The following is a 23,721-nucleotide window of genomic DNA, read 5'->3' as shown; positions in this document are numbered from 1 at the left end:
TCACTGTGTGAACTGACAGGTCTTTTTTGCGGGCGGAATTCACTGAATTCCGGCCGAAGAAGACTGACATGTCATTTTTTTCCGGCGCCGCATGGGATCCCGGCCGGAGCGCATACGATGTGTATATGCTCCGGCCGGGATGCCATTGAAAGTAAGGCTATGTTACACACCGCAAAACTACAGCCGTAGTTCTGCGGCAAGAACTACGGCCGTAGTTTTAGGTAGTGTGAACATAGCCTTAGAGGAAAATTGCATAATAACTGTCTAAAACAGAGATAGCTTAGATCCCTACCATTGAACCCCTTTAATGCTTCTGTCAATAGCAATCATACCATCACCTACTGATCATGAGAACAGAGAGAAACACTCAGCTGCATGGTTCTCTTTCCACTCTCAGTGTGTGCAACCAATATAAACCCATAGGGGGACATGTATCAAGCAGTGCAACTTGTCCTTCTTAGCATCATTTTTTGGTCAGATTTGTTCAGATTTAATAAACAGTGTAGCTCGGTGTATGTGTAAATATGACAACTTGCGCCTGTTTTTTCCCCTCTTGACTTATGTAGGTGTGGTTATTCCTAAGAATTTTCTTAGCTGTGATTTATCATGTGCGCATTTTGAAATATTCGCATATTTATTCGCATCTGTACTCCAGTCCCAGGGTAGTGGAACTTTCCAAACTAAGGTCAATTCATGAATACCTGCAGTAAAATGCACAGCGCCAGGGAAGCTATGGCAGGTGATTTATAAACCAACATGTAAATATTCATAATTACTTGACTAGGCTGCAAACATATAGGCCAGTGCACAGTGATAAAAATATTCGCAAAAAAAAAAGGTACAAATGATAAATGTCCCCCATAGACTTTAGGAGACCATCTAGTCACGTGACACAGTGCTAGGAGAGAGTGTGCTTAGCGTGTAGTTCTGGTTTGTTGTAGCGATCGGTCAGGGTTTGAATATTCAGACGTGTCAAAAGTTTTCTTTTAAGTGACAGATTTAAGAAATCAGAACTGTACTTTACATATCTAAGGTAAATTAAGTTGTATCCATTGTTTAAAATTTTAAATGGGTGAATGAATTTTGTTCTTTTTTATTGAAAACACTTTTGAGCATTTGAGCACCAGGATGGGGCAATTTAATTACACTTGGAGAACATCAACTCTTCAGTAATAAAACATAAATACATTTTTTAGTCATCTACTACTACATTATAAATTTAAAGTGTACCCAACATTCATCAAACTTCTACCATGTCATAGTAACATGTCATATGAGTGAGGGTCCGGATGCTGTGATCCAAGCAGAACTTATCACCATGGATTTCTGTATTGGCAGGGATACTTTAATTATCTTTTTTTGATGATGATGATGATGATGATGACTAAAGATGAGCGAATACGATTTGAGGTTTCATGTGGGACTTGGTGACCTCCAAGTGGTCGAATTTGGATTTCCAAGTGCCGCAAATTTTTTTCCCCATATACTATGATGGGATCGAATATTCGATCGAATAGTCGAATCTCGGTGCCTATTCGATTCGAATTCTCGAAAGTCGAATATTTCACTACTCGCTCATCTCTAATGATGATGATGATCATGATGATGATCTCTGTACAGTATTTGTAAAAACGTTGGCCAGAAAATAAAGTACAAAAATGTTTTAATAAGTAACCACGGCCTTAGAATTTTTTTTTTTTTATAACTAAAATAAAGAGGAAACAAACATTTTAAGGAACTTATAATATGAAATTCATGTCTATTTACTATAACTGATCAGTTACTACGCAGTAATGAGTATAGTAACCTCATCAGGCACTTCTATCTGCATTTCTGAATGATAAGATGCTTTTTATTCAGTGTTTTTTTTTCTATAAAATAATATAAAGTTATAGTCATATTCCTATCTCAACAAATATACTCATCAAGTTAAATATTTTTGCAAATACATTCATTTCTAAAACTTTTCCCGATATGCTGCTTTTTCTCTCCCACTGCTGACAGCTCGTTGTCTAGCTTACCGACCACCACTCCGTTCTAAAAGCAGTGATCTGGATAATGTATATATAGGTATAATGTAGACATATAGCGAGATAATGTAAATACAATGTATAATATATAAATATGTATCCTGTTTCTTTATATACACCAGCTAGACCACTGCTTTTAGAGCAGAGTGGTGGTCTGTAACCTTGACAATGAGCTGTCAACAATGGGAGGGAAAGTGCAGCATATCAGGAGAAGAGGACAAATTTGCTAAATGGTTGTATTTGCAAAAATATATTAGTTAAGATGGCAATACCCCTTAAGGCTATGTTCCCACACAGTATTTCGCAATCAAAACCAGGAGTGGATTGAAAACACAGAAAGGCTATGTTCACACACTGTTGAAATTTAGTGGATGGTCGCCATTTAATTGCAAATAACACTGTTTTAAAATAACGACAATTATTTGCCATTTTAATGGCATCCATCCACTAAATTTCAACATTGTGTGAACAGAGCCTTTCTGTGTTTTCAATCCACTCCTGGTTGAGGTTGCAAAATACTGACCAAATACTGCGCAAAAATACTGTGTGGGAACAGTGCCCAAGACTGTGTTCACATGTACTGCATTCACAGAAGATTTCACACTGATTTTATAAATTGAAAGGAAAAAATAAGATTTTTATTTTTCGCAAAATGAAGCATTAACAAATAACCATTGATGTTTAGCTCTGAGAAAACTGTTTTACATTGTGAATCAGCCTAATATAATCATCATCATCAATATAATAATAATATTTATTTGTATAGCGCCAACAGATTCCGCAGCGCTTTCATCGTCATCATCATCATCATATTGCACCAACATATTTAGCCAGACTTTATAGCTCTGGAGAAAAAATCATAATGACATAAATATAATTAATTCAATTGTTCACTTCTTTATGTTTTCCTATTTAGATATATACTTATATTTTAGTACATACCACACAAAGTTCTTATCCATGAGTTTTAAAATATATCACAGTAAATAAAATAATAAAAATTACCACTAAATATCTGGGTTTTCTACAATTTACCGTCCATAGTTAATTAAAACTTAAACCAAAAAAAAAAGTTTAAAACATATTTGAATAAAATAATTGAATAAAAAATATAAAAATAAATAAATGCTTAAATTTGAATCTTCAGGTCATATCAAATATTTGTCACCTTGACTCTTATTATCACTCGCCAATTTGCATAATCGGTTCCATTAAGAAACATTTTAAATTAGTTTACAACATTTGCTATAATAGCAACTTATTATTAAATAAGAACAGGTATCCTTATAGGTATCCTTTAAGATTTTATACATAAAAAAATTACTTCTTATCATTTTGGCTAAGTGTAGTATCTGTTCTTATCAGTTTAATATCTGATACGTCCCCTATCTGGGGACTATATATTAAATGGATTTTCATAACAGGGAGGTGGATAAAGAGCTTGCTCTGTCCTCTCCAGGCATTGACTTGGTATTGTAGTGCTTCCAGGATCAGTGCACAAAAAAAAAAAAGTAATTTTTTTTTTATAAAACTTAGAGTATTTTACCATTTCTAAATAATTTTACCAAATTATAAAAAAAAGTTACTTTAATAAATTATTGTATTTTTTTTATTCATTGTGATAACCTATATCCTATGAACTCCCTATGCACACCAATGCTAGTGAGACCACATCTGGTATACTGTGTCCAGTTCTGGAGACCTCACCTACAAAAAGATATTGTCAAAATAAAATGAAAGGCTACAAAAATAGTGGAGAGTGTGAGGCATAAAACATATCAGGAAATCTGTATAGTCTGGAGAAAAGAAAGGGATGGGGGCATGATTGAAACCTGCAAGTGAATGTAAACCTGCCAGGGATAAACATATATCTATCATAAGATAACGAGAAAGGAAATAATATAAGGGACGACCAGGTTGTGGCCATAGACTTTAGTAGAAAAATCATATACATAAGTGTGGTCCCCATATGGTCAATAGAGGTGAGCGAAACTACAGTAACCTCAGCTGCACCCTAATCTAACAGATGGGCCATCAGTTACTTTAGTCTGGCCAAATAGGATTTAGGTTCAAAGTGCTCCAGTTACCCAGAAAATCTCAAAGGTCTCCGAGGTCTGCATCTATCTTTTTTGGACAACTGGAAGGGCCTGTTGGCACGACGAAATCTGCGCGTATAAACTCCGTCGGATTACGTGTGCACTCCCGCTTAAACATCTGGCCGTCGCATAGGCTTCATTCTATGGTCAGGCGGATTCTGCCGGAATAGAATGGAGCCTGTGGAACAGGCAGATCTTCCAAGCAGAAGCAGGGGGGTGAGTGCACGGAATCCTTCGGAGCTTATTCATGCGGATTCCATATACTTTGAAAGTAAAATTAATTTGACCAGATACAGTCAATCATTTTTATGCAGCTTCGGACAAGTTAACTGTAGCTTTGCTAAACCCAAATGGTCACATGACCAATAATAAACATAGTCACAAGTAGACTAAAGTCTATGGCCGCATCAGAATGTACATTACGGCAACAGAGTCCCGAATGTGTTGTGAACCTGAGTGCTTAATATGATATAAAACACTATAAAAATCTCTAAATCCCCCTGCAATTGCTTTGAGAAGGTCTTCTATGAGGATGGTCTCCTTAATAAAAATGGCCAGTATATATAATGTATGGTGGACTGATAATCCATCATACAACTTATACAATCCTTACCTAATGTAGATTTAGTCAATCTCTCTAAATTCTAAATAAATTAACAAAAATTGGATTTTTTAAATATGTAATGTACTGTAGCAAACTTTGTACATGAGACCCTTGTTCCTAATTTTGGTAAAATTATTGTCTAACTATATAGAAGTATAGATCCCATCTCCAAAATCTAAAATCTGTTTAGTTAATAAACTTAATATGTTTATTGTAAATGGTAAATGTTTTTTTCTAACTTGGAAAATGTAAGAATTTCTAAAAAAAAATAATCAATTGTGTAAATTTTTATATTTTTACCTCATAATGTCAATTAAAAAATATTTCCAATAACTAACATTATAACCCTTCAACTTTATCATTGTAAACCTAATTTGGTAGACTTTATCCCCCCTCTATTGATATTGTGTTGTCTCCATGACCAACATTGTAAACTGGTTTGGGTTTTGTCAATTTTCCTGTGTAAATATCTACAAAACGCCTATTGGATCAAATGAAAGTCTTTATTTCCCATTTCCCGTCATGTAGAATGGGAATTTAGTGAAAAAACGGCAAGAAATGCCCACTTTCCAGTCAAGGTCGTCACACAATGAAGAGTGGGTGGGCTGTGGCCAAGCCGCCCGCCATTACGAGCCAACTCAACTACTGGAGAGACCACAAAATGGCCGCCAACCGTCACACCCGCCCACTCCCAGCCTCGCTCCACGAGGAGACAAAGCCTCGCGCCGGCGGGGGATGGACGAGTCCAACACACGCTACCCGGGAAGGGGGGTGGGCGAATAAAACGCGCGTCTATCGGCGTCCAAATCATCGTTACTTATTGACTTGTGTTTTGCCAAACGCGTCGAATGAACCAAGATGGCAGCCAAGAAAACAAGGCACAGCCTCGTTCTGGCCATAACATGAGTAATGGGATGTCTCGGGACCCCTCCCCCCGCCACCAGCTGCCTTCCTGCCCCACCCCCTCCTTTAGACACTTTTTCCCCGCTGCGGATGCACAGAGCTGCACGTAGTCCATGTCTAAGTACCAAAAACACTGCTGCCTCCGCCGGCCGGAACTATTTTACTCTCTCCTGTCGCAGTGAGCCGCCGAGTGCTGTGCCTCTGTATCGCCTGTGTGTTCCTCGCTTTGATAATCGATAGGTAATACGACAATACAGTACGCCTCCTGCTTCTAGTGAAAAGCCCGTTCGCAGTCAGTAGGCGGAAGGCGGACTTTTTTTTTCGCCGACTAAATGGCCGCCCGTGTGTATTAATCTAGGCGGCGGAAGGATACGTTTTTGTGCTGAGCGCTCGCTGGAGTCCCCTGTGCTGTAAAGAATTGCTCTAAGTTGAAAGTGGAGGCGGTAAGGGGGCGGGGATACGGGCGCCTGGCAACTCATGCTTGATTGACAGGCGTATTTCACCAACGGTTATCAGGCATATCTCATCTCCGGCCGCCTTCTCTTTGCATCCGTCCAATAGGCGTCGGCGGGGCGTGGCTTGGAGGGTGCGCGTGTAGTGTTTGTCCGCCTCTCCTGCATAGTAGTGTCCTGGACTCGGCTAGAGCTGCGCCCGGGCGGCTGAGGGGACGACAATAGATCGGGCAGCGGTCGCCAACCTCCCGCTGCAACCGCCTAAGCCCTCGTTGACTGCTGTATCACTTACCAGTGCATGACAGTGAGACTTTACACGGTAGGTACCGGGGAAGCGTTATGTTGTGCGGTTTTAGAGACCTGTTCACACTAGTTATTTACCCCTGGGGCTGTAAAGGCGTAAACTCCGTGTATAGTAGTTAATTAGCATTTATTATAATGAGTTAATTAGCATTAATTATAATAAGCTGTCTCCTTATTGGTCTGGTCTCATTGGGGGGGGTGTCATTGTGCCCCCAAACTTACCACCTCACCACTCTGGCGGAAAGCGCGTTCCTGTGGCGGTGTCAGTCATGTGATGTCAAAGTTGTGTCATGTGACTTAAAGGGGTTATGTTGAGTTGCTTTGGTGTGTACTTGGCATCGCCATGGGGACCAGCGTGGTGGTTGGTTCTGCCTGATGCCACTTGGTGTGCCCGTTCCAACACAAGGAGCTTGTATGTAAATAGTCAGGTTCACGTGTTGTCATGTAGTGAAGGGGCGTGTGACCTGAAGTCGCCTCTGTTAACTCTTTACAACCCGTCCTCATTTCCTCTTCTCTCTCTCTGGCAGGAATCACCATGATGGTGCTCATGCACCAGGACAGCTTCCACGTGCTGGTGGGGCAGAGGTTTACCTGTGTGCTGGGGAGCGTCCAGGAGCTGGACATCAACAACATCGACAACTGGCCCTGGAAGAACGGCATCATCCGAGCCGCGTCCCACAAAGATGTCAACTGTGCCGAGCTAAAGGTAAGCGGCGGCACCCTGTCAGTGGTCTCATCCTGGTCAGTGCCCTATGGTGGTCATGTTATACAGACTGTCAGTGGTCTCATCCTTGTGGTCATCATGGTGGTCATGTTATACAGACTGTCAGTGGTCTCATCCTTGTGGTCATCATGGTGGTCATGTTATACAGACTGTCTGTGGTCTCATCCTTGTGGGCAACCCTATGTTGATCATGTTATATAGCCTGTCGGTGGTCTCATCATGGTGGTCATGTTATATAGACTGTCAGTGGTCTTATTCTGGTGGGCGGCCTATGGTGGTCATGTTATATAGACTGTCAGTGGTCTTATTCTGGTGGGCGGCCTATGGTGGTCATGTTATATAGACTGTCAGTGGTCTTATTCTGGTGGGCGGCCTATGGCGGTCATGTTATATAGACTGTCAGTGGTCTTATTCTGGTGGGCGGCCTATGGCGGTCATGTTATATAGACTGTCAGTGGTCTTATACTGGTGGATGGCCCTATGACGGTCATGTTATATAGACTGTCAGTGGTCTTATACTGGTGGATGGCCCTATGGTGGTCATATTATAGACTGTCAGTGGTCTTATCCTGGTGGACACGCTATGGTGGTCGTATTATATAGACTGTCAGTGATCTTATTCTGGTGGATGGCCCTATGGTGGTCATATTATAGACTGTCAGTGGTCTTATTCTGGTGGATGGCCCTATGGTGGTCATGTTATATAGACTGATAGTGGTCACTAGTGTTGAGCTGATCTGTCAAAAGTGTTCAGGTCGGCAACTGAAAGACTCAGCATTTGATTACCAGTGGCTGCAGAGATTGCATGCCGCCCTAGGGCTGCTAGGAAAACATGGATACACCCTACAATCATGTCCATGTTTTCCTGGCAGCCCTAGGGCGGCATGCAATATCAAATGCCGAGTCTTTCAGTTGCCGACTTGAACACTTTTGAGAGATCAGCTCAACGCTAGTGGACGCCCTATGGTGGTCATGAGATCAGGACTTGTTGCAGTTGTCTCTGCTTTCCATAAAGTAAACACTTTGGTTGTTGATTGATAATGATGATAATTCCGTTTATAGCGCTAACATGTTTTGCAGCGCTGTACATGGTCTGCCATTACTTACAGTCTAATGTTTCGGAGTGTGGGATGAAGCCCATACACACTGCTGCAGATGTGGGACTTGAATCCTGGCCCGCAGCGCTGGTTCAGGGACAGTAAAGCATGGGCTGTTACCAATAGATTTGATCTTTGCTGTAGATTCATCCATCAATCGGCCATCGATTTGTTTAGTCTTGAAAAAATTGTTCTGCTTCCCCAGAGACATCTGGAATGAGACATGGTGAGACACCCCAGACGTCTCTGGGGAAGCTGAACACTTGGAAAGCGGAACAACTTTTACTAAGGCAAAACAAATCAATGGCTGATTCATTAGGTCTAGACTTTAGAGCAGCTGTTTAGCATGGACATGTCACCTGTGTGTAACCCCAGCCCAAGTCCATCCATGTGCTGAACTGGCATCTGTCATGTAGGAGCCGATCTGCAGTGAGATTCGATGGATCGGCCATTGATCTGTTTAGCCTTTTGAAGAAGTTATGTTTTTCATGTGTTCTGATTCCCCTGAGATGTCTGAAGTGGCACTGTGAAGCATGTTGGGACTTTTGTCATGCTGGATTACTTGGGTGGGAGGTGGAAACAATGAAGTGTTAACCCAGCCTGACTTATCATTCATTCTGCCTTAACTTGTGCTCATGGACTCTATGCCGATCTGAGGGTATGTTCACACAGGCAGACCCTACACCTGTGTGCAGTGCTGGGGCTTTCTATGAGACGTGGTCAATGGTACAACTGTAACCGTGAGGTCTCTTCTCTTTTGCACAGTTCCCCGTCTCCCATTGAAGCCAATTGCAGCATTTTTTTTTTTTTTTAAAGGGACACTGTAGTTTGTAATGTGGAAGTCTGTGCTGTTTGCCTGGCTCTGACCACAGCACATATTAGATGATCAATCTTTCCTGTATGAGTATACATTAGGGTATTTCACTACTAGGAGCCTGTTGGGAAGACATACATGCCATGTGGTATACAACATTGCATATACTGGTCTGATGGAGGCATCTGTTATGGGCTCTGTCTAGGATATAAAGTCGTATCCATGTGTTTGTATACGCTGGGAGTGGTAGATGTAGGCATGGACAGAGTTTGGTTGGCATTTTGGGCCATAGGACATAACGTCATATCTTTGGTGTAAATTTTTGGTTGGATATGGTGGACACAGCAGTGTCTTATCTCCTCAGTACGGACAGGAGACACTTCCCATAGCTGAGTATTCTTGGCGCCTCTTGGAGCAGTTGGTATAGCTCAGGGATAGGGAACCTTTGGCCCCCCCAGCTGTTGCAAAACTACAATTCCCATCCCTCGTGTAGCTGGCCATAGTCTAAATCTGTGCATCTTCTCATTATTGGAGCCCATCCAAGAACGGGAAATGTGTCTGTCGTCTTCACATAACATCAGCTCAGCAGCTCTGAGAGGAGCACAGTCTGATGGGAAATGAGCGACTGAGTGATGGGAATCATAAGTTGGCTGTACATAGTGGATTGATGCCGGCTGAACCCATTGACATCTTTTGAACAAGGCAAATGTCTAATGTGTACAGATTGTCATGGTATTCCCTAAAGTCAATCCATGTGTGTGTATGGGGTCCAGAGGGACACGGGCACCTCTCTGATGTGTATGTACTGCCCGTGACTATTATCCAGGAACTCTGACTGGGGGCGCCCATTGCTTTACTTCTATGGATGTCTATGGCTCTTGTCTCTACTTGTTTATATCTAGGTCACTTTCATGAACAGTGTGCTCTTATATCTCTGAATGCAGTGATACTTTTAAGATAATATATATATATATATAATCTCAAAACAGCTGTTTGCAGAACGGCACTGTGCGGCTCAAGGCTCAGGTAGGGTGCACAGCCTCGCGGTCCCAGACCCAGGTCCCGAAGGTAATCTAACAGGATATAGGAAAAGGCGGCACTCCAATTTTAGTGAATAAAAGTGGTTTAGTTTATTCACCCAGTATGCAACGTTTTAATCTTCCCAATGAGATCTTTGTCAAGCAGTGCTTGACAAAGATCTCATTGGGGAAGATTGAAACGTTGCATACTAGGTGAATAAACTAAACCACTTTTATTCACTAAAATTGGAGTGCCGCCTTTTCATATATATATGTATTATATTATTTTTATTTTATTATTATTTTTATTTTATTATTATTATTTTATTTTATGTCTTCATTTTCTTTAATAACACAGAGAACTCCTGTTATTGTTGGGACACTTCTGGTTATAATGGCGGATATTCCAAGTAGATGATTATATTGGAGTGTCGTGGTAGTCTGTAATGGTATAGGGTATTCCCATCTGGTTATGTGTAGAATATCACTAGGTTATGAGCTTTGGTTGTGCCCATACACACTCGCTGTCAGGAGTAATAGTGGGTGATGTGTGACGGTGGGCGACGTATTGGAAGTGACATGCTTTCACCTCCTCGGGCAGGCTGTGGTCAGCACCATGTAATTCCCTGTACTGTATGTGCCTAGTAACCGCTGTGTATCCAACCAAGAATTGGATGTGAACTTTGCAATCTGTAGTTTCAGTGACTTTGTGGTGTGTACAGGCACTTAATCCTCTTGGTGATGGTGACTTGTGGCGTCTTCCTTCGTTCACGGTTAGGAATGAGCAAATTTACAGTAGTGGCAAAGCGCTTTGCTAGGCTTGGTGGTCGGCTTGTCAGCCTGCTGCCTTTGAACTCCTTGCCGCACTGCTCCAGGTGCCTGGAAATGCTGGATCTAGTTCTGGGAGAAGTTTCTCAGGACTGGATCCAGGTTGTCAAGGACCCCAGAGCAGCAAGGAGTTTAAAGGTGGCTGGCTGACAAGCTGACCGCCGAGCCTAGCGAAGCTCTTCACTACTGCTGTAAATTCCCTCTTCCCTATTCAGTTATACTCATAACTTGTACTGCCGAGCGCCATCTCTTCCACACATGACTTGTTTAGTAGATGAAGCGTTCAGTAAGTTTTGCAGTGCACACAATAATAAGTACAGGGTTAATAGTTGTGTTACTCTGTCCGGGAGCGGCATGTAGGGTCTACTTTCTGGTATTGTGCACACAGCCCCGGGCTCCTCCCCCGGCTGTCAGTCACTTCCTGTTTTGGTGGCCATGCTGTCTGTATGTGTCACCAGCTGTGTGGACTGCCCTAAAACGTATTAGGACTATGTCTAGTACTTCCACATGTGACCATAGGGAGGCATAATGCAGGCTAGTAGTGACTGTAGACATAAGGCTGTGTTGGTGGGAAAAGTCAGGGATCCCATTGGGCAACTCCATGTACGACAAGGTCTCGTTGATAGACGAGGGTCTGCTGTATGATGGGCTGGAGGATTCCCATCATGCCTAGGATCCAGCATGGTCCTTTTAGAGACTGTGCAGCTCCCAGGACCGACTGTGGTTAGCCCCCGCCATGGTATCTGGTAATATAAGACTGATTAACACCTTGTGTTTTTGGTGACGTCACAACCCCATGTGCTTTCTGTTTAGGTTCAGCCTACTGATACAGCTGTGGGGATCTCTAGTCCCTATAGTTCTGGCACCCAGTGTCTCAGGGTCTCCAGACACCTTGATACTTGTATAGTTGGTGCTGTGTGGTGCATAACTTGTTACTAGGCAGAAAAGAGAGAATATTCCATGAAATAGCAATATAATTCCCTTCTAGTCTGCATTACATTAGTTTCCCAGCCCAGCCAACACCAATGGCTTCCTGTGCTGGGTCTCTGGCACATGGCTGGGAGTCCAGGCAGCCGGCGAGCCATTGTCTTCTCTGTGAAGGTCCTCTGCTAGTCTCTGTCTCCCCACCCCCAGCTGTTATGCATTTGGACGTTCCTCTGTGTACGTGCCGTCTGCCTTTCCTCTCAGGGAGGGGGAGGGGGCTGCTTATCGTGTGAGTGTTAACTTAGGACCAGCAGATTCTTGAGCGCCTGGCTTGTGCTAGTGACTGATGTAATGCGAGGAGAGTATCCCTGCCGAGCCAGCCGCTTCATTCCATGTCACAGTGTCCTTTCTTAGCATGACGGGATGTCGCTCTTTGTTGTCCTTATAGGATGCAGTAACACGGGGGCTCTGGATGATATTTGCCCCCAGGGTGTGTATAGTTGGGGGTGGCTGCTCTGTCTGCATTCCTTGCTTTTGTGCCCTGTACAAGTTGGGTGTGTGTATGTATATATGTATGTATGTATGTATATGTGTGTGAAATAAATTATAATATATATATATATATATATATATATATATATATATATATAATATATATATTTTTTTTTTTTTATTTTTTTTTATTTATTTTTTTACGATGTTTTGCATTAGTTACTTTGTTGCCATTATTTGCATACTTCCAGAGGTGTATACATGCTGACTCCTCCCACCTAACAATCCAACCAACCCGAGCCATCCTTTCATTTTCAGCCGGTTGCTCATTGGCTGAGGAAGTCACATGGGCGTTGCCCTCAGCCATGTGCCTGTATATTTCTTCCATATACAGATTAGATGGGTGCTGTGTATCTCATCCACATTGATGGTGGGTTTGGGGGGGGGGGGGGTTGCATGGCGTTTTGGTTCCCACCATAGAACCTGTTGCATTGAGGAGCCCCCTCCCATTATATAGACTGAATGGCTCCTGTGTATTTCTCAGTATCTGGGGATTCAGCCACATTGTAGGAATGGGTTGGGAGGAGACAGGAACGCTGGCTGCTCACATTGCAAATTGCTTTCTATAAAAGGAATCCATGAGAGGGGCCGGAGGAAGAGACCAGAGTGCTGAGAGGATTACACCGGCAGCTGGGATCCTCAATAGGATTATGTATGCTTCCAGACAGAAATTACCCTATGTATGGAGGATAACCGGGCAACAATGGGTGCCCCAGGACAGGAGCCACTACTATATATGTGTGTGTATGTATGTATATAGATGAGCTACATACAAGCACTGGCTTCCCTGTGAAGAGATGTATAGAGATTAGGTGACAGATGAGGAGTGTATGTTTGGTGGTCACACTATATGGAGGGGGCCTTAGTAGTCACTCAGACCCTATCATTGTACTTCTGTAGATACTGGGGTCATGTGACCGACCACCCTGTACATTGTTATCACTAGAGATGAGCAAACTTCCACTTAAGCGTTTGACTTCCGCAGCCCGGGAAGGATAGATGAAGCCCTAGGGCCATAGCTTGTATCCGTGTTTTCCAGGCAGCCCTGCCACCGGGAGTCAAATTCTAAGCGATTGGGTTCGCGTAAACCCTAACTCACTGTAAATGCGCTCATCTCTAGTTTTTATTTAGAATTTAAGGTCTAGTCCTGACCTGGTCATACCCCACCACCCCTGTAGAAGAGCTCGAAGGTTGGGATCTGATGAATTCAATCACTCCTGTGAGTGGTCCCTGGTCTTTGGTTTCCCTCTTTTTGGGGACCATAACAAGGGTCTTCTCTGGGCTGGATCTTGTGATATGACATAAGTATTACCAGGAGAAGTTTTTATAAGAAATGTTTGACTTTTGGTGTGAAAGGAGTTAAACCTTGTAGAAAAGGTGTCTGGCGTGAGTGGTGAGGTGTGTTGTACCTATAGTGTACTGCAGAAGGTGGCAGAGACCTTCCATAGCCCTCAGTGTGTCCCCTCCTCCCCGTGCACATGTAAACACACCATCATTAGCCACGTGGTGGCACTCCCTCCTTCCCTCCCCCAGCTGTTAGGGGGCGGTAGTTGTGGAGGCATGCCCGCCCTTGCTGTGACAGTACCAGCACACATTGCCCTAGTCTCCACCCCTCCTCTACAATTACACTGCGTCCTACATCTGGTGTCTATTCTGTGTCCTGGTTTTCTTTTCCTCTTTACGTCCTTGAATTTATTTTCTTTAATTAATTCATAGTTCAGTTGATATTAAAGGAGAAATGTCATGAGTTACACTAAAAACCGAGCTCTCCATTCATTGCGAGTAACGTCTTCTCCATCCTTGCAGTCAGACTCCCAACTATCCCCCTTATCTTCTATCCTATAAATAAGGGGTAACAAGCTCAGATGGGAATACCCCTTTAATTCCTGATCCTTTTGTTGTTGGGATCTGATAGGGGTGTTTGGCGACATGATGGGAGTTGTTGTTATTTTGCAGCTGAAGAGACACAGGTTGGCGATCACCATTTTGGCCCATTGATGTAATGTCTTATTATGTGTAAGTGTATCTGTCAATCTCCCTTTGCTTCGACCTCCTTACGCTAGATTAACCCCATTGTGGAAGGGTTGAGGTTTTATGGTCCTTTCCTGTCGGGTTGCTGTTTGGGATACAGACTGTACAGCTGCCATTGCAGATGGTTTATGGCAGGGATGGGGAACCTTCGGCCCTCCAGCTGTTGCAAAACTACAATTCCCCTCATGCCTGCCCAGGCATGATGGGAATTGTAGTTTTGCAACAGCTGGAGGGCCGAAGGTTCCCCATCCATGGTTTATGGGGTCTTGTACTAGTGGTTCTCCAGCTGTTGCAGAACTAAAATGTTGTTTGGCATGGCATGATGGGAGTTGTTGTTGTTTTGCAACCAAAAGCTAGGGGTTGGAGCCTTGTGCCGTGCACTTGCTGGGGAGCGCTGTCATATACCGTGCACTTGCTAGGGAGCGCGGTCATATACCGTGCACTTGCTAGGGAGCGCGGTCATATACCGTGCACTTGCTGGGGAGCGCGGTCATATACCGTGCACTTGCTGGGGAGCGCGGTCATATACCGTGCACTTGCTGGGGAGCGCGGTCATATACCGTGCACTTGCTGGGGAGCGCGGTCATATACCGTGCACTTGCTGGGGAGCGCGGTCATATACCGTGCACTTGCTGGGGAGCGCGGTCATATACCGTGCACTTGCTGGGGAGCGCGGTCATATACCGTGCACTTGCTGGGGAGCGCGGTCATATACCGTGCACTTGCTGGGGAGCGCGGTCATATATCGTGCACTTGCTGGGGAGCGCGGTCATATATCGTGCACTTGCTGGGGAGCGCGGTCATATACCGTGCACTTGCTGGGGAGCGCGGTCATATACCGTGCACTTGCTGGGGAGCGCGGTCATATACCGTGCACTTGCTGGGGAGCGCGGTCATATACCGTGCACTTGCTGGGGAGCGCGGTCATATACCGTGCACTTGCTGGGGAGCGCGGTCATATACCGTGCACTTGCTGGGGAGCGCGGTCATATACCGTGCACTTGCTGGGGAGCGCGGTCATATACCGTGTTTGGGCTGGGAAGCGCGGTCATATACCGTGTTTGGGCTGGGAAAGCGGCTTTATACCGTTCATGGCCTTGTCTTCCCCTCCTCCTCCTCGCTGTAGCCCTGCAGCTGCCTTAGACAGACTGTGATGTAGATACGTGCAGTCAGCAGTCTTAGATGTGAGCATGCATGAGTTGTTTTCTGGACGGGATCCATGCTTTATGTGGGTGGGACCTTTGTCATTGTTTGAGGCTATAACCGACTGGTGATTCGCACGTGGTACGCAGCACCGCCTGTTGTTCAGTGAGTCACAAACAGCTGAAGGAGGACAACACTGAGGAGTACTATCTAACCACTTCCATTTTATTTCTGTAGCTGTGTGTGGAGTTTGAAGATGAACCGTGGGAGGACAGAACGTGGATTGAGGTGTACAGCTCACAGGTCCAGCTGTTTCTGGTGGAGCACAGCCTGGCCATTGCTGACCGCAAGTGTCCCAGTAACCCTTCTATGTCCGTGCTGTGCCCGGCAATGGTGAGTGTCTCTCAATAACACTGACTTCTATTCATGGGCTCCTTGCAGGGGCTTAAAATGTGGAATTGTAGCCTACATGACATATCAACACAGCTACATATGTTAACTGTCAGTGAATGGCAACAATTAGAATAAAATAGAGAGTAAAATTCAGTTCTAACTAGGGCTGGGCGGTATACCGCAAAAATACCGATACCGTCACTGGCGTCGGTTAACCGACCTCAACTTAGCCAGGACGGTATCTGCGGTATTTTTGTATTATTTTTCTGCTGCTCCTCCACCACTGACATGCCGGCGTCTCTGCACACAGGGACGCCGGCATCAGAGCGGGAGGTGGAGGAGCAGCAGCAGGGCCCAGGTGACAATGCCGTCCGACCCGCCCCCCGCCCGTCCGAGCACCCTCACCCGTCCAAGCACCCTCACCCGTCCAAGCACCCTCACCCGTCCAGTCCCCGTCCTGCCGCACCTGTCCATACATGCGCCCACCCGCCAAGTCCGGTCCCGTCCGGCGTCCCTCCACACACAGCACATTGACATTGCCCTCCCCGGCACCAGTCCCGTCTGAGCCCCCCCCCCCCCCCCCCCCCCCCCCCCCCCCCCGCCGGCGAGCGCTGCACATGTCAATGTGCTGTGTGTGCAGGGATGCCGGACTTGACGGGTGGGCGCATGGATGGACAGGTGCGGTGGGACGGGGCCTGGGACTGGGACTGGACGGGTGGGGGTGAGGGCGCTCAGACGGGCGGGGGGCGGGTCGGGCGGCATTGTCATCTGGGCCCTGCTGCTCCTCCACCTCCCGCTCTGATACCGGCGTCCCTGCACATGTTATTGTGCTGTGTCTGTGTGCAGTGACGCCGGCATGTCATAGCTGGAGGTGCAGCTGTACCTGTAGTCCCCTCAGTAACAATACAGGGCTGTAACATAGGAGGAATAATGGGCTGCAGCAGGCAGGATAACTTATAGCTGTGTGTGGTATCCTGCCTGCTGCAGCACATCCATTCCTCCTATGTTACAGCCCTGTATTGTTACTGAGGGGACTACAGGTACCAGCATGCACCTCCCTGTATAATACTCTCCTATCCGCCTGCCATCCTTATGTGCCCCCTGTAAAGTTACACGCCCCTTTTCACCCCTCCGTATAGTCATACCCCCCTATCCGCGCCCCCCCCTGTTTAGTCATACACCCCTGTCCGCCCCCGTTTAGTCATACGCCCCTATCCGCCCCCCTATGTTTAGTCATACACCCCTGTCCGCCACCCCCAGACAGTCATACACCCCTGTCCGCCATCTGTATAATCATACACCCCTGTCTGCCCCTATCCGCTCCCCTATGTATAGTCATACACCCCTATCTGCCCCCCCTGCATAGTCATACACCCCTGTCTGCCCCTATCCGCTCCCCTATGTATAGTCATACACCCCTATCTGCCCCCCGTATAGTCATACACCCCTGCCCCCCCCATATAATCATACACCCCTGCCCCCCCATATAGTCATACACCCCTGCCCCCCCATATAGTCATACACCCCTGCCCCCCCCATATAGTCATACACCCCTGCCCCCCCCATATAGTCATACACCCCTGCCCCCCCATATAGTCATACACCCCTGCCCCCCCATATAGTCATACACCCCTGCCCCCCCATATAGTCATACACCCCTGCCCCCCCATATAGTCATACACCCCTGCCCCCCCATATAGTCATACACCCCTGCCCCCCCATATAGTCATACACCCCTGCCCCCCCATATAGTCATACACCCCTGTGCGCCCTCCCTGTATAGTCATACACCCCTGTGCGCCCTCCCTGTATAGTCCTACACCCCTATCCACCCTACCTGTATAGTCCTACACCCCCGTCCGCCATCCCTGTATAGTCATACACCCCCGTCCGCCATCCCTGTATAGTCATACACCCCCGTCTGCCATCCCTGTATAGTCATACACCCCCGTCCGCCATCCCTGTATAGTCATACACCCCCGTCCGCCATCCCTGTATAGTCATACACCCCCGTCCGCCCCCTATCCCTATGTGCTGCCTGTATAGTCCTGTAACCCGATCCCAACCTCCTGTATAGTAATACACCCCAATCCATCCCCCCCCATATAGTCATACACACCTATCCCTCTGTGACCTGTGTATACCCTGTAGAGGGTGTATACCTGTATATACACATGTCCAGGTCTCTGCTGAGACCCCCTAATAATGACAAATAATAATAATGATAATAGACTAACCATGGGTTGCTGCTCAGTGAGTTCTTTTTAACTTTTTTTTTAATCAAAATATCGCCAGTTTGGGGTGTGTCATAATTATCGTTCAATTATCGTTACCGCGGCTACATGTGCGATAAACCGCAATATTGATTTAGGCCAATATCGCCCAGCCCTAGTTCTAACCTTTGTCGGGTTACACAGCTTAGGGTTTGTTATGGTGCATCCATCTAACAGGTTTGTCAAGTTCAGAAAACAAATTGAGAAGAGTAACCAAATCTGAATCCTTAAAGTGTCACTTTCGTTAAAATTCAGTGGTTAGCACAGTAGCCTTGCAACACTGGGGTCCTGGGTTCAAATCCCATCATGTTTGCACCTGTTGATGTGTGGGGGGGCCGGAATTTCTTCCCCCATTCAGACCCATTTTAGCCAAAGCTGAATACAGAGGAATGGGACATACTAAAGAAGAACTAAAATTACGCGCAGAATTTGAAGTGAATAGTGCTAAACTGTAATACCACACACAACCTGAGGACAGGAGTGTTGCTGTTTTTTGAAAGTTGTGTTTTTTGTTTGTTTTCTCCCCCAACCCCACCCCCACCCCCCTCCACGTGTAATTTTCACACGCTCTTCTGTCATTCATTTCAATGGGATTCCGCCAGCCACATGTCAATTCATCTGGTGGAAAGGGGATCAGCTGCAGAGGATTCTGCGCAGAAATTCTGCTGTGTGAGCTGCAGAGCACAAGTTCCATTGAACTCAATGGAATTTGGCTCTGCACTATATTTTCGGGCAGAATTTTCAGTGAGGAATCAGCACTGATTTCTCAGTGTGAACTGGTCCTAAGTGAATCCAGCAGCAAGGAGAATAATCTGCTGCTTGTTGTTTACCCATTAGTTATGATTCCACAGTCATATAAAAAAAAACTGCACTGGCTTTCCCCCCAGAAAATACTGTGTGTAAAGCCAACCTTTAGGTGATGGTTACAAAACATACCTATCATATGTCTGTATATCTGGGTAAGTACTGCACGGCTAGCATGCAGGTTTTTCTTGAAGCTTCCTCAGGCTGTAGTGACACCTGCAGTTTTTGATGCAGGAATGGAATGTGAAGTGTAAAGGATAGGCTCCTCGTCGTCCTTTCTTCTGGATCTACTCCCGTCTGTTTCAGAAAAACCACCAAAAACCGCCTGTGTGATTCCAGCCTCATGGCCTTGTCCTCCTGTCACTGCTGCTGTACTGTGTGACATAAAATCACCTCTCTGTTTATTTCATTCATCTTTTGTTTGAATTGACAATAATAATCTTGATTTAAATTTTTTTTTTTTTGGTTCTCCCCCACTTGCAGCAATATAAAGTAATGGTGTGCAAGTCCTCCATGGAGCCCATGACGTGCATACAGTTTCTTGGAGATAGAAATAAAGTTTTCATGAACCAGGAGGTGGTGAAGGCTTTACGGGTAACTGTCTTGTTATATATTTGTCGTGTATAGTAAGATGGTGAAGGATCTTGTTATAGATGGGTATGAGATGGAGCCATAGGTGGTCATTATACAGGACTGCTAAAGCTTTAGCGGACCAGGTTGTCCAGGAGTTTGACACCCCTGCCATACATCATTGGATGAAGAGCTTACCTCATGGCTGTACCTCCTGTATCTTTTAGGTTAATACTTTGGAGCCTGGATTACCTATTCTGTATGACCTCAGGTCTTTCCTGTGTCACAGCTTAATATTAACCTTCCTTTCCTGTTAATCATTAAACTTGTCTAGAAATCTGTTAAACTTGGCAATGGAGACTGCATTTAACAAATGTCTGACAGGTCATAGTGACACGACGGGAGGTTTAGGTGCTGAGACCCCCAACATTCACATGAATAATCAGGGAGAAGTGCTCAGCTGAGCTCCTCGCTGCAGGTGACTGGTTCTATAGAAGGTCTATGAGTCGGTCTCCAGAGACATGGGAGAACTTTGCTTAGCACTTCTCTCTGTTCTTTCTAGTAAATGATTTGGGAGTCTCAGCACCCAGACCCTAACTAAGGAAAATTTTGATGTGTCTATTTAGTGGGGTTCTTTGGAGGGAAAAATGTCTTCGCATCGGCTGGTGTCTGAAAGCTATTCATTAAGTCTTCCAATACTTATCAGCTGCTGTATGTCCTGCAGGAAGTGGTGTATTCTTTCTCTCTGCTGCCACCTCTGTCTGTGACAAGAACTGATAAGAGCAGGAGCAAGTCCCCTTAGAAAACCTCCCCTGGACAGTTTCTTACATGGACAGGGGTGGCAGTCAGCACTTGATATTTTTAAATAGAAGTAATTTACAAATCTGTGTAACTTCCTGATGTGAAAGATCATGTTGTGACTGTCTAGCTGTAACTTCTTATTTTGTTCTTTGTATCATAGGATCGGGATAGCCTGAAACAATTTATGCAGGGAAACAGAACATTTAACAAGGCCTTTCAGGAGCTCATAAGAAAGAGTGTGGATGAGAGTCGTATACAGCAAGGTGAGGCGGCCTGTTCTGTGTATGCCATAGATGACTTCTGCAGGGTGTACTTTACATGGCAATGCTGGTTTCTGTGCTTTGACTTAACTTCAGCCTGTGACATTGGCATATAGCGACTCTGTACCCACAATCTGTCCCCCCCTCAAACTGCTTGTACCTTCGGATAGCTGCTTTTAATCCAAGATCTGTCCTGGGGTCTGTTTGGCAGGTGATGCAGTTATTGTACTAAAAAACTACTTTAAAACTTGCAGCCCTGTGTCAAACTGGTGGGGCCTAGAGTGTGTATGCTCCAGTCCTGCAACACTCCTTGGGAGAAATCCTGCCCAGAGGCATTCCTAATGATGAAGAGGAGGGACAGAGGGGCATCTAAGGGCACAGGTACTCTAGGCCACAGCAGGGACAGAGAGGTTGTGCCAGCCTAATGCATACACAATTTAAGCCCCAGCCGTTGGCCACCGGGCTGCAAGTTTATAAGTTTGTTTTTTAGGACAATACCTGCATCACCTGCCGAACGGACCCCAGGACAGATCTTGGATTAAAAGCCGCTATCTGAAGGAACAAGCGGTTTGTAGGGGTCAGATTGTGGGTACAGAGTCACTTTAAGTAGACATGATAAGATGTGCAGTATCCTTGTATCACCTTTTTCTTTCCACTTCTTTTAAAGGTGCCAAGAATTTAATTGGGTCATCTATAAGAGTGTATAGCATGAGTGAAGGATATCAGTGGTTCTCGGCCTCAGTGGTGAATGCGAGCAGTACTACACGGACACTGGAGGTTAAATGTGACCAGGTAAAGACCCAGTCTTGCTCCATATTGGTGGTGGTGGCCTGAATAACGATTATTGATTTTGACATAATATGCCGCTATCAGTTTACATTCATTGTTCGTGTTCTTCTTCATTAGGTTCCGAACCTAAAGATTATCGACCCAGCTCTCATACACGTTGAACTCGTACATAACTACACTGAGAATGGTAAGATTTCATCATATGCCATACACATTCTCTACCACTAGTAATGGTGGTTTGTGGGTGACATGTCCTTAGCTGACTGGTTACTGTCTCTTTCAGTCGTCAACTTCAAGAAACCTCAGAAGCGGCCGATTGAAGAAAAGAAGGGAAAATCAAAGGAAGCAAAACAGAAAAGAGCTGGGAAGGTAGGTGACTTTTTTTTTTTTTTTTTTTTTTTTTTTTTTTACTGCTAGATCAGCTGTAGCTCTGTTTGTTGGGGTGCAGGTTCTCATAATATGTCTTGTTTAGACATCTGCTAAGGAATCTGCTCAAAAGCCAAGCTTCCTCACCTACTCCAGAGATGATGGGAAGACATTGGTAGTGGTGGACAACCCCAAGTCCTCAGGGAACTCCCTCATCAATTTCATGAAGACGTCAGAAAGTGGAAAAGCTGACCAAACAGTAAGTGGCGTCTTTCTAGCATAGTTTAAAGATGGCATGTAAAGTAGCACATCCAGTTTGCAGCGCTGTGCGCAATTGTCTCTTTCACTAATGTTCATGTACTTTGAATCTGGCGCTGGCATAGTCTTCCGAGCACCTGTTCTCCATGAACGGAATACAATGATACCTTATAAGATGAGTTTCCCGCTTGTTTGTTTTTTCCTTTTTTCTTTTCTTTTTAATAGTTTTGGGGTTTTCGTAGAAATCCTAAGAGGACAGAGGTTAAAGGGGGTCGCCAACATTAGAAAAAACGTCTTGTGTGTCCCTTTTAGATACAATTAATGAATTTCATGGTTATCACTTTGAATGTTCCTAATGGAGAGGTTTCCCAGCAGTAGCCGTCTGGGACAGGAAGACCTTGGATGAGTCCGGCGCAGGTGACATGCACAGTGGTAGCAAATGCCGCTTAGTATATAACCATAGGCGGTATATTACAGTGAAGATATATTACAGTGCTTGTAATAAATCTTCACTGTAATATACCGCCTATGGTTATATACTAAGCGGCATTTGCTACCACTGTGCATGTCACCTGCGCTGGACTCATCCAAGGTCTTCCTGTCCCAGACGGCTACTGCTGGGAAACCTCTCCATTATCCTGCATCTCCTGGTTTTACCTCGAGACACCTAGAGCTGGCAGCGGTGAGCTTCTCTAAGCCTACAATAGAGTTGTGCCTATGCTTAGCACAACTCGCCCAGGTGAGCATATTGCTGTTCACCTTTTGTAACCTCTACTAACCTGTGCTTGGATACTACACTAGAAAGCGCCTCCATCTCTCCTTTTGTTTTGAATGTTCCTGCAATTTTTTTTTTTCTTGTAGACCTCACCAGGTCTGACATCTAAGCAGTCTGTACCTGTTGGATTTGGAGAAGCATTGCTGGGATGTACTGCCTCTACGCCTTCCAGCCAAAACCAGACCTCCCGTGCCACGCCACCCCAAGCAAATTCTCCTCCAAGCTTTGGTGCTGCAACACCTCCAGGGTAAAGGAAAAGTTTATTGTGCATTTAAAAAAGCCCAAGTGTATGTTTTGTGTGTATGTATATGTGTGCAATATAAATAAATAATAATAATTATTATTATTATTATTCACATTTTAGTATAACCATTATTTCAGAAAGATTGCGACGTGGCAAAAGTTTATATCGGTGAATGTTCAAATAAACACCCCAACCCACTTATCACTAGAATGAATGGGGGGAAAAGCGTGCTTCCTTACTGCCATATATAAAGCCTTTGAAGCCCATCTACAGCACATTGCACCTCACTGTTTGTTCTAGGGATTGATAGGCTCTTGGCACCTGGGCTCCCAATGATGTAAACATTTGAGATGTTTCTATTAATTGCATAGTGCTAGCTCATGCCAGAATTGTATGATCAGTGGGGACCAACCTCTAGTGTCTCCACTGCTCACCAGATTAAAGGGTCACAGTACAGTCTTTACTTGAACTTTGTCCCCGACCACATACTGTGCTGGGGAACTGCAGCACAACACCATTCAAGTTAATGTTTACTGTAGTTTCCTGCCTGTCTGGAAGGGACTCTGTGCAGAGAATACTTAGAAGGGGATGTAGCACTAAACCAGTCCCCTTCCTTCAATCACAAAACGGTCAAGTCATGACTTATCTACTACTTTTTAAAATGCTCC

At 45.0% G+C, this 23,721-nt stretch overlaps 2 protein-coding genes and 1 non-coding gene across 6 annotated transcripts in view; 2 read left to right on the top strand and 1 right to left on the bottom strand.

The window, feature by feature from the left end:
• The window catches only part of REEP1 (receptor accessory protein 1), an 88,756-nt gene extending 82,771 nt beyond the window's left edge, over window positions 1–5,985 (bottom strand). The window contains exon 1 of one of the 2 annotated variants that reach the window (XM_069977245.1): window positions 5,759–5,985. The gene's annotated coding sequence lies outside the window, so the exon portion shown is untranslated. Of the gene's footprint in view, window positions 1–5,547; window positions 5,593–5,758 lie in introns of those variants that run through there. The other variant, XM_069977246.1, reaches the window with a different exon arrangement.
• Window positions 3,350–3,534, top strand: LOC138797962 (U2 spliceosomal RNA). Its single transcript, XR_011364049.1, has one exon. It is a non-coding gene; the product is annotated as a U2 spliceosomal RNA (small nuclear RNA).
• Window positions 5,539–23,721, top strand: part of KDM3A (lysine demethylase 3A) — a 28,966-nt gene continuing 10,783 nt past the window's right edge. For 2 of the 3 annotated variants that reach the window (XM_069977238.1, XM_069977236.1), the window contains exons 1-10: window positions 5,911–6,404; window positions 6,916–7,094; window positions 15,758–15,913; window positions 19,474–19,584; window positions 20,522–20,624; window positions 21,289–21,413; window positions 21,528–21,597; window positions 21,694–21,779; window positions 21,883–22,035; window positions 22,896–23,056. In XM_069977238.1, the coding sequence (XP_069833339.1) occupies window positions 6,924–7,094; window positions 15,758–15,913; window positions 19,474–19,584; window positions 20,522–20,624; window positions 21,289–21,413; window positions 21,528–21,597; window positions 21,694–21,779; window positions 21,883–22,035; window positions 22,896–23,056 (1,136 nt within the window). In that variant the 5' untranslated portion in view covers window positions 5,911–6,404; window positions 6,916–6,923. Of the gene's footprint in view, window positions 5,874–5,910; window positions 6,405–6,915; window positions 7,095–15,757; window positions 15,914–19,473; window positions 19,585–20,521; window positions 20,625–21,288; window positions 21,414–21,527; window positions 21,598–21,693; window positions 21,780–21,882; window positions 22,036–22,895; window positions 23,057–23,721 lie in introns of those variants that run through there. The other variant, XM_069977237.1, reaches the window with a different exon arrangement.

Source organism: Dendropsophus ebraccatus, chromosome 7 (genome assembly GCF_027789765.1).
Source record: "Dendropsophus ebraccatus isolate aDenEbr1 chromosome 7, aDenEbr1.pat, whole genome shotgun sequence".
Classification (NCBI taxonomy): Eukaryota; Metazoa; Chordata; class Amphibia; order Anura; family Hylidae; genus Dendropsophus; species Dendropsophus ebraccatus.
Note: the sequence above shows the minus strand (reverse complement) of the source record. Positions and strands in the feature narration are given on the sequence as shown.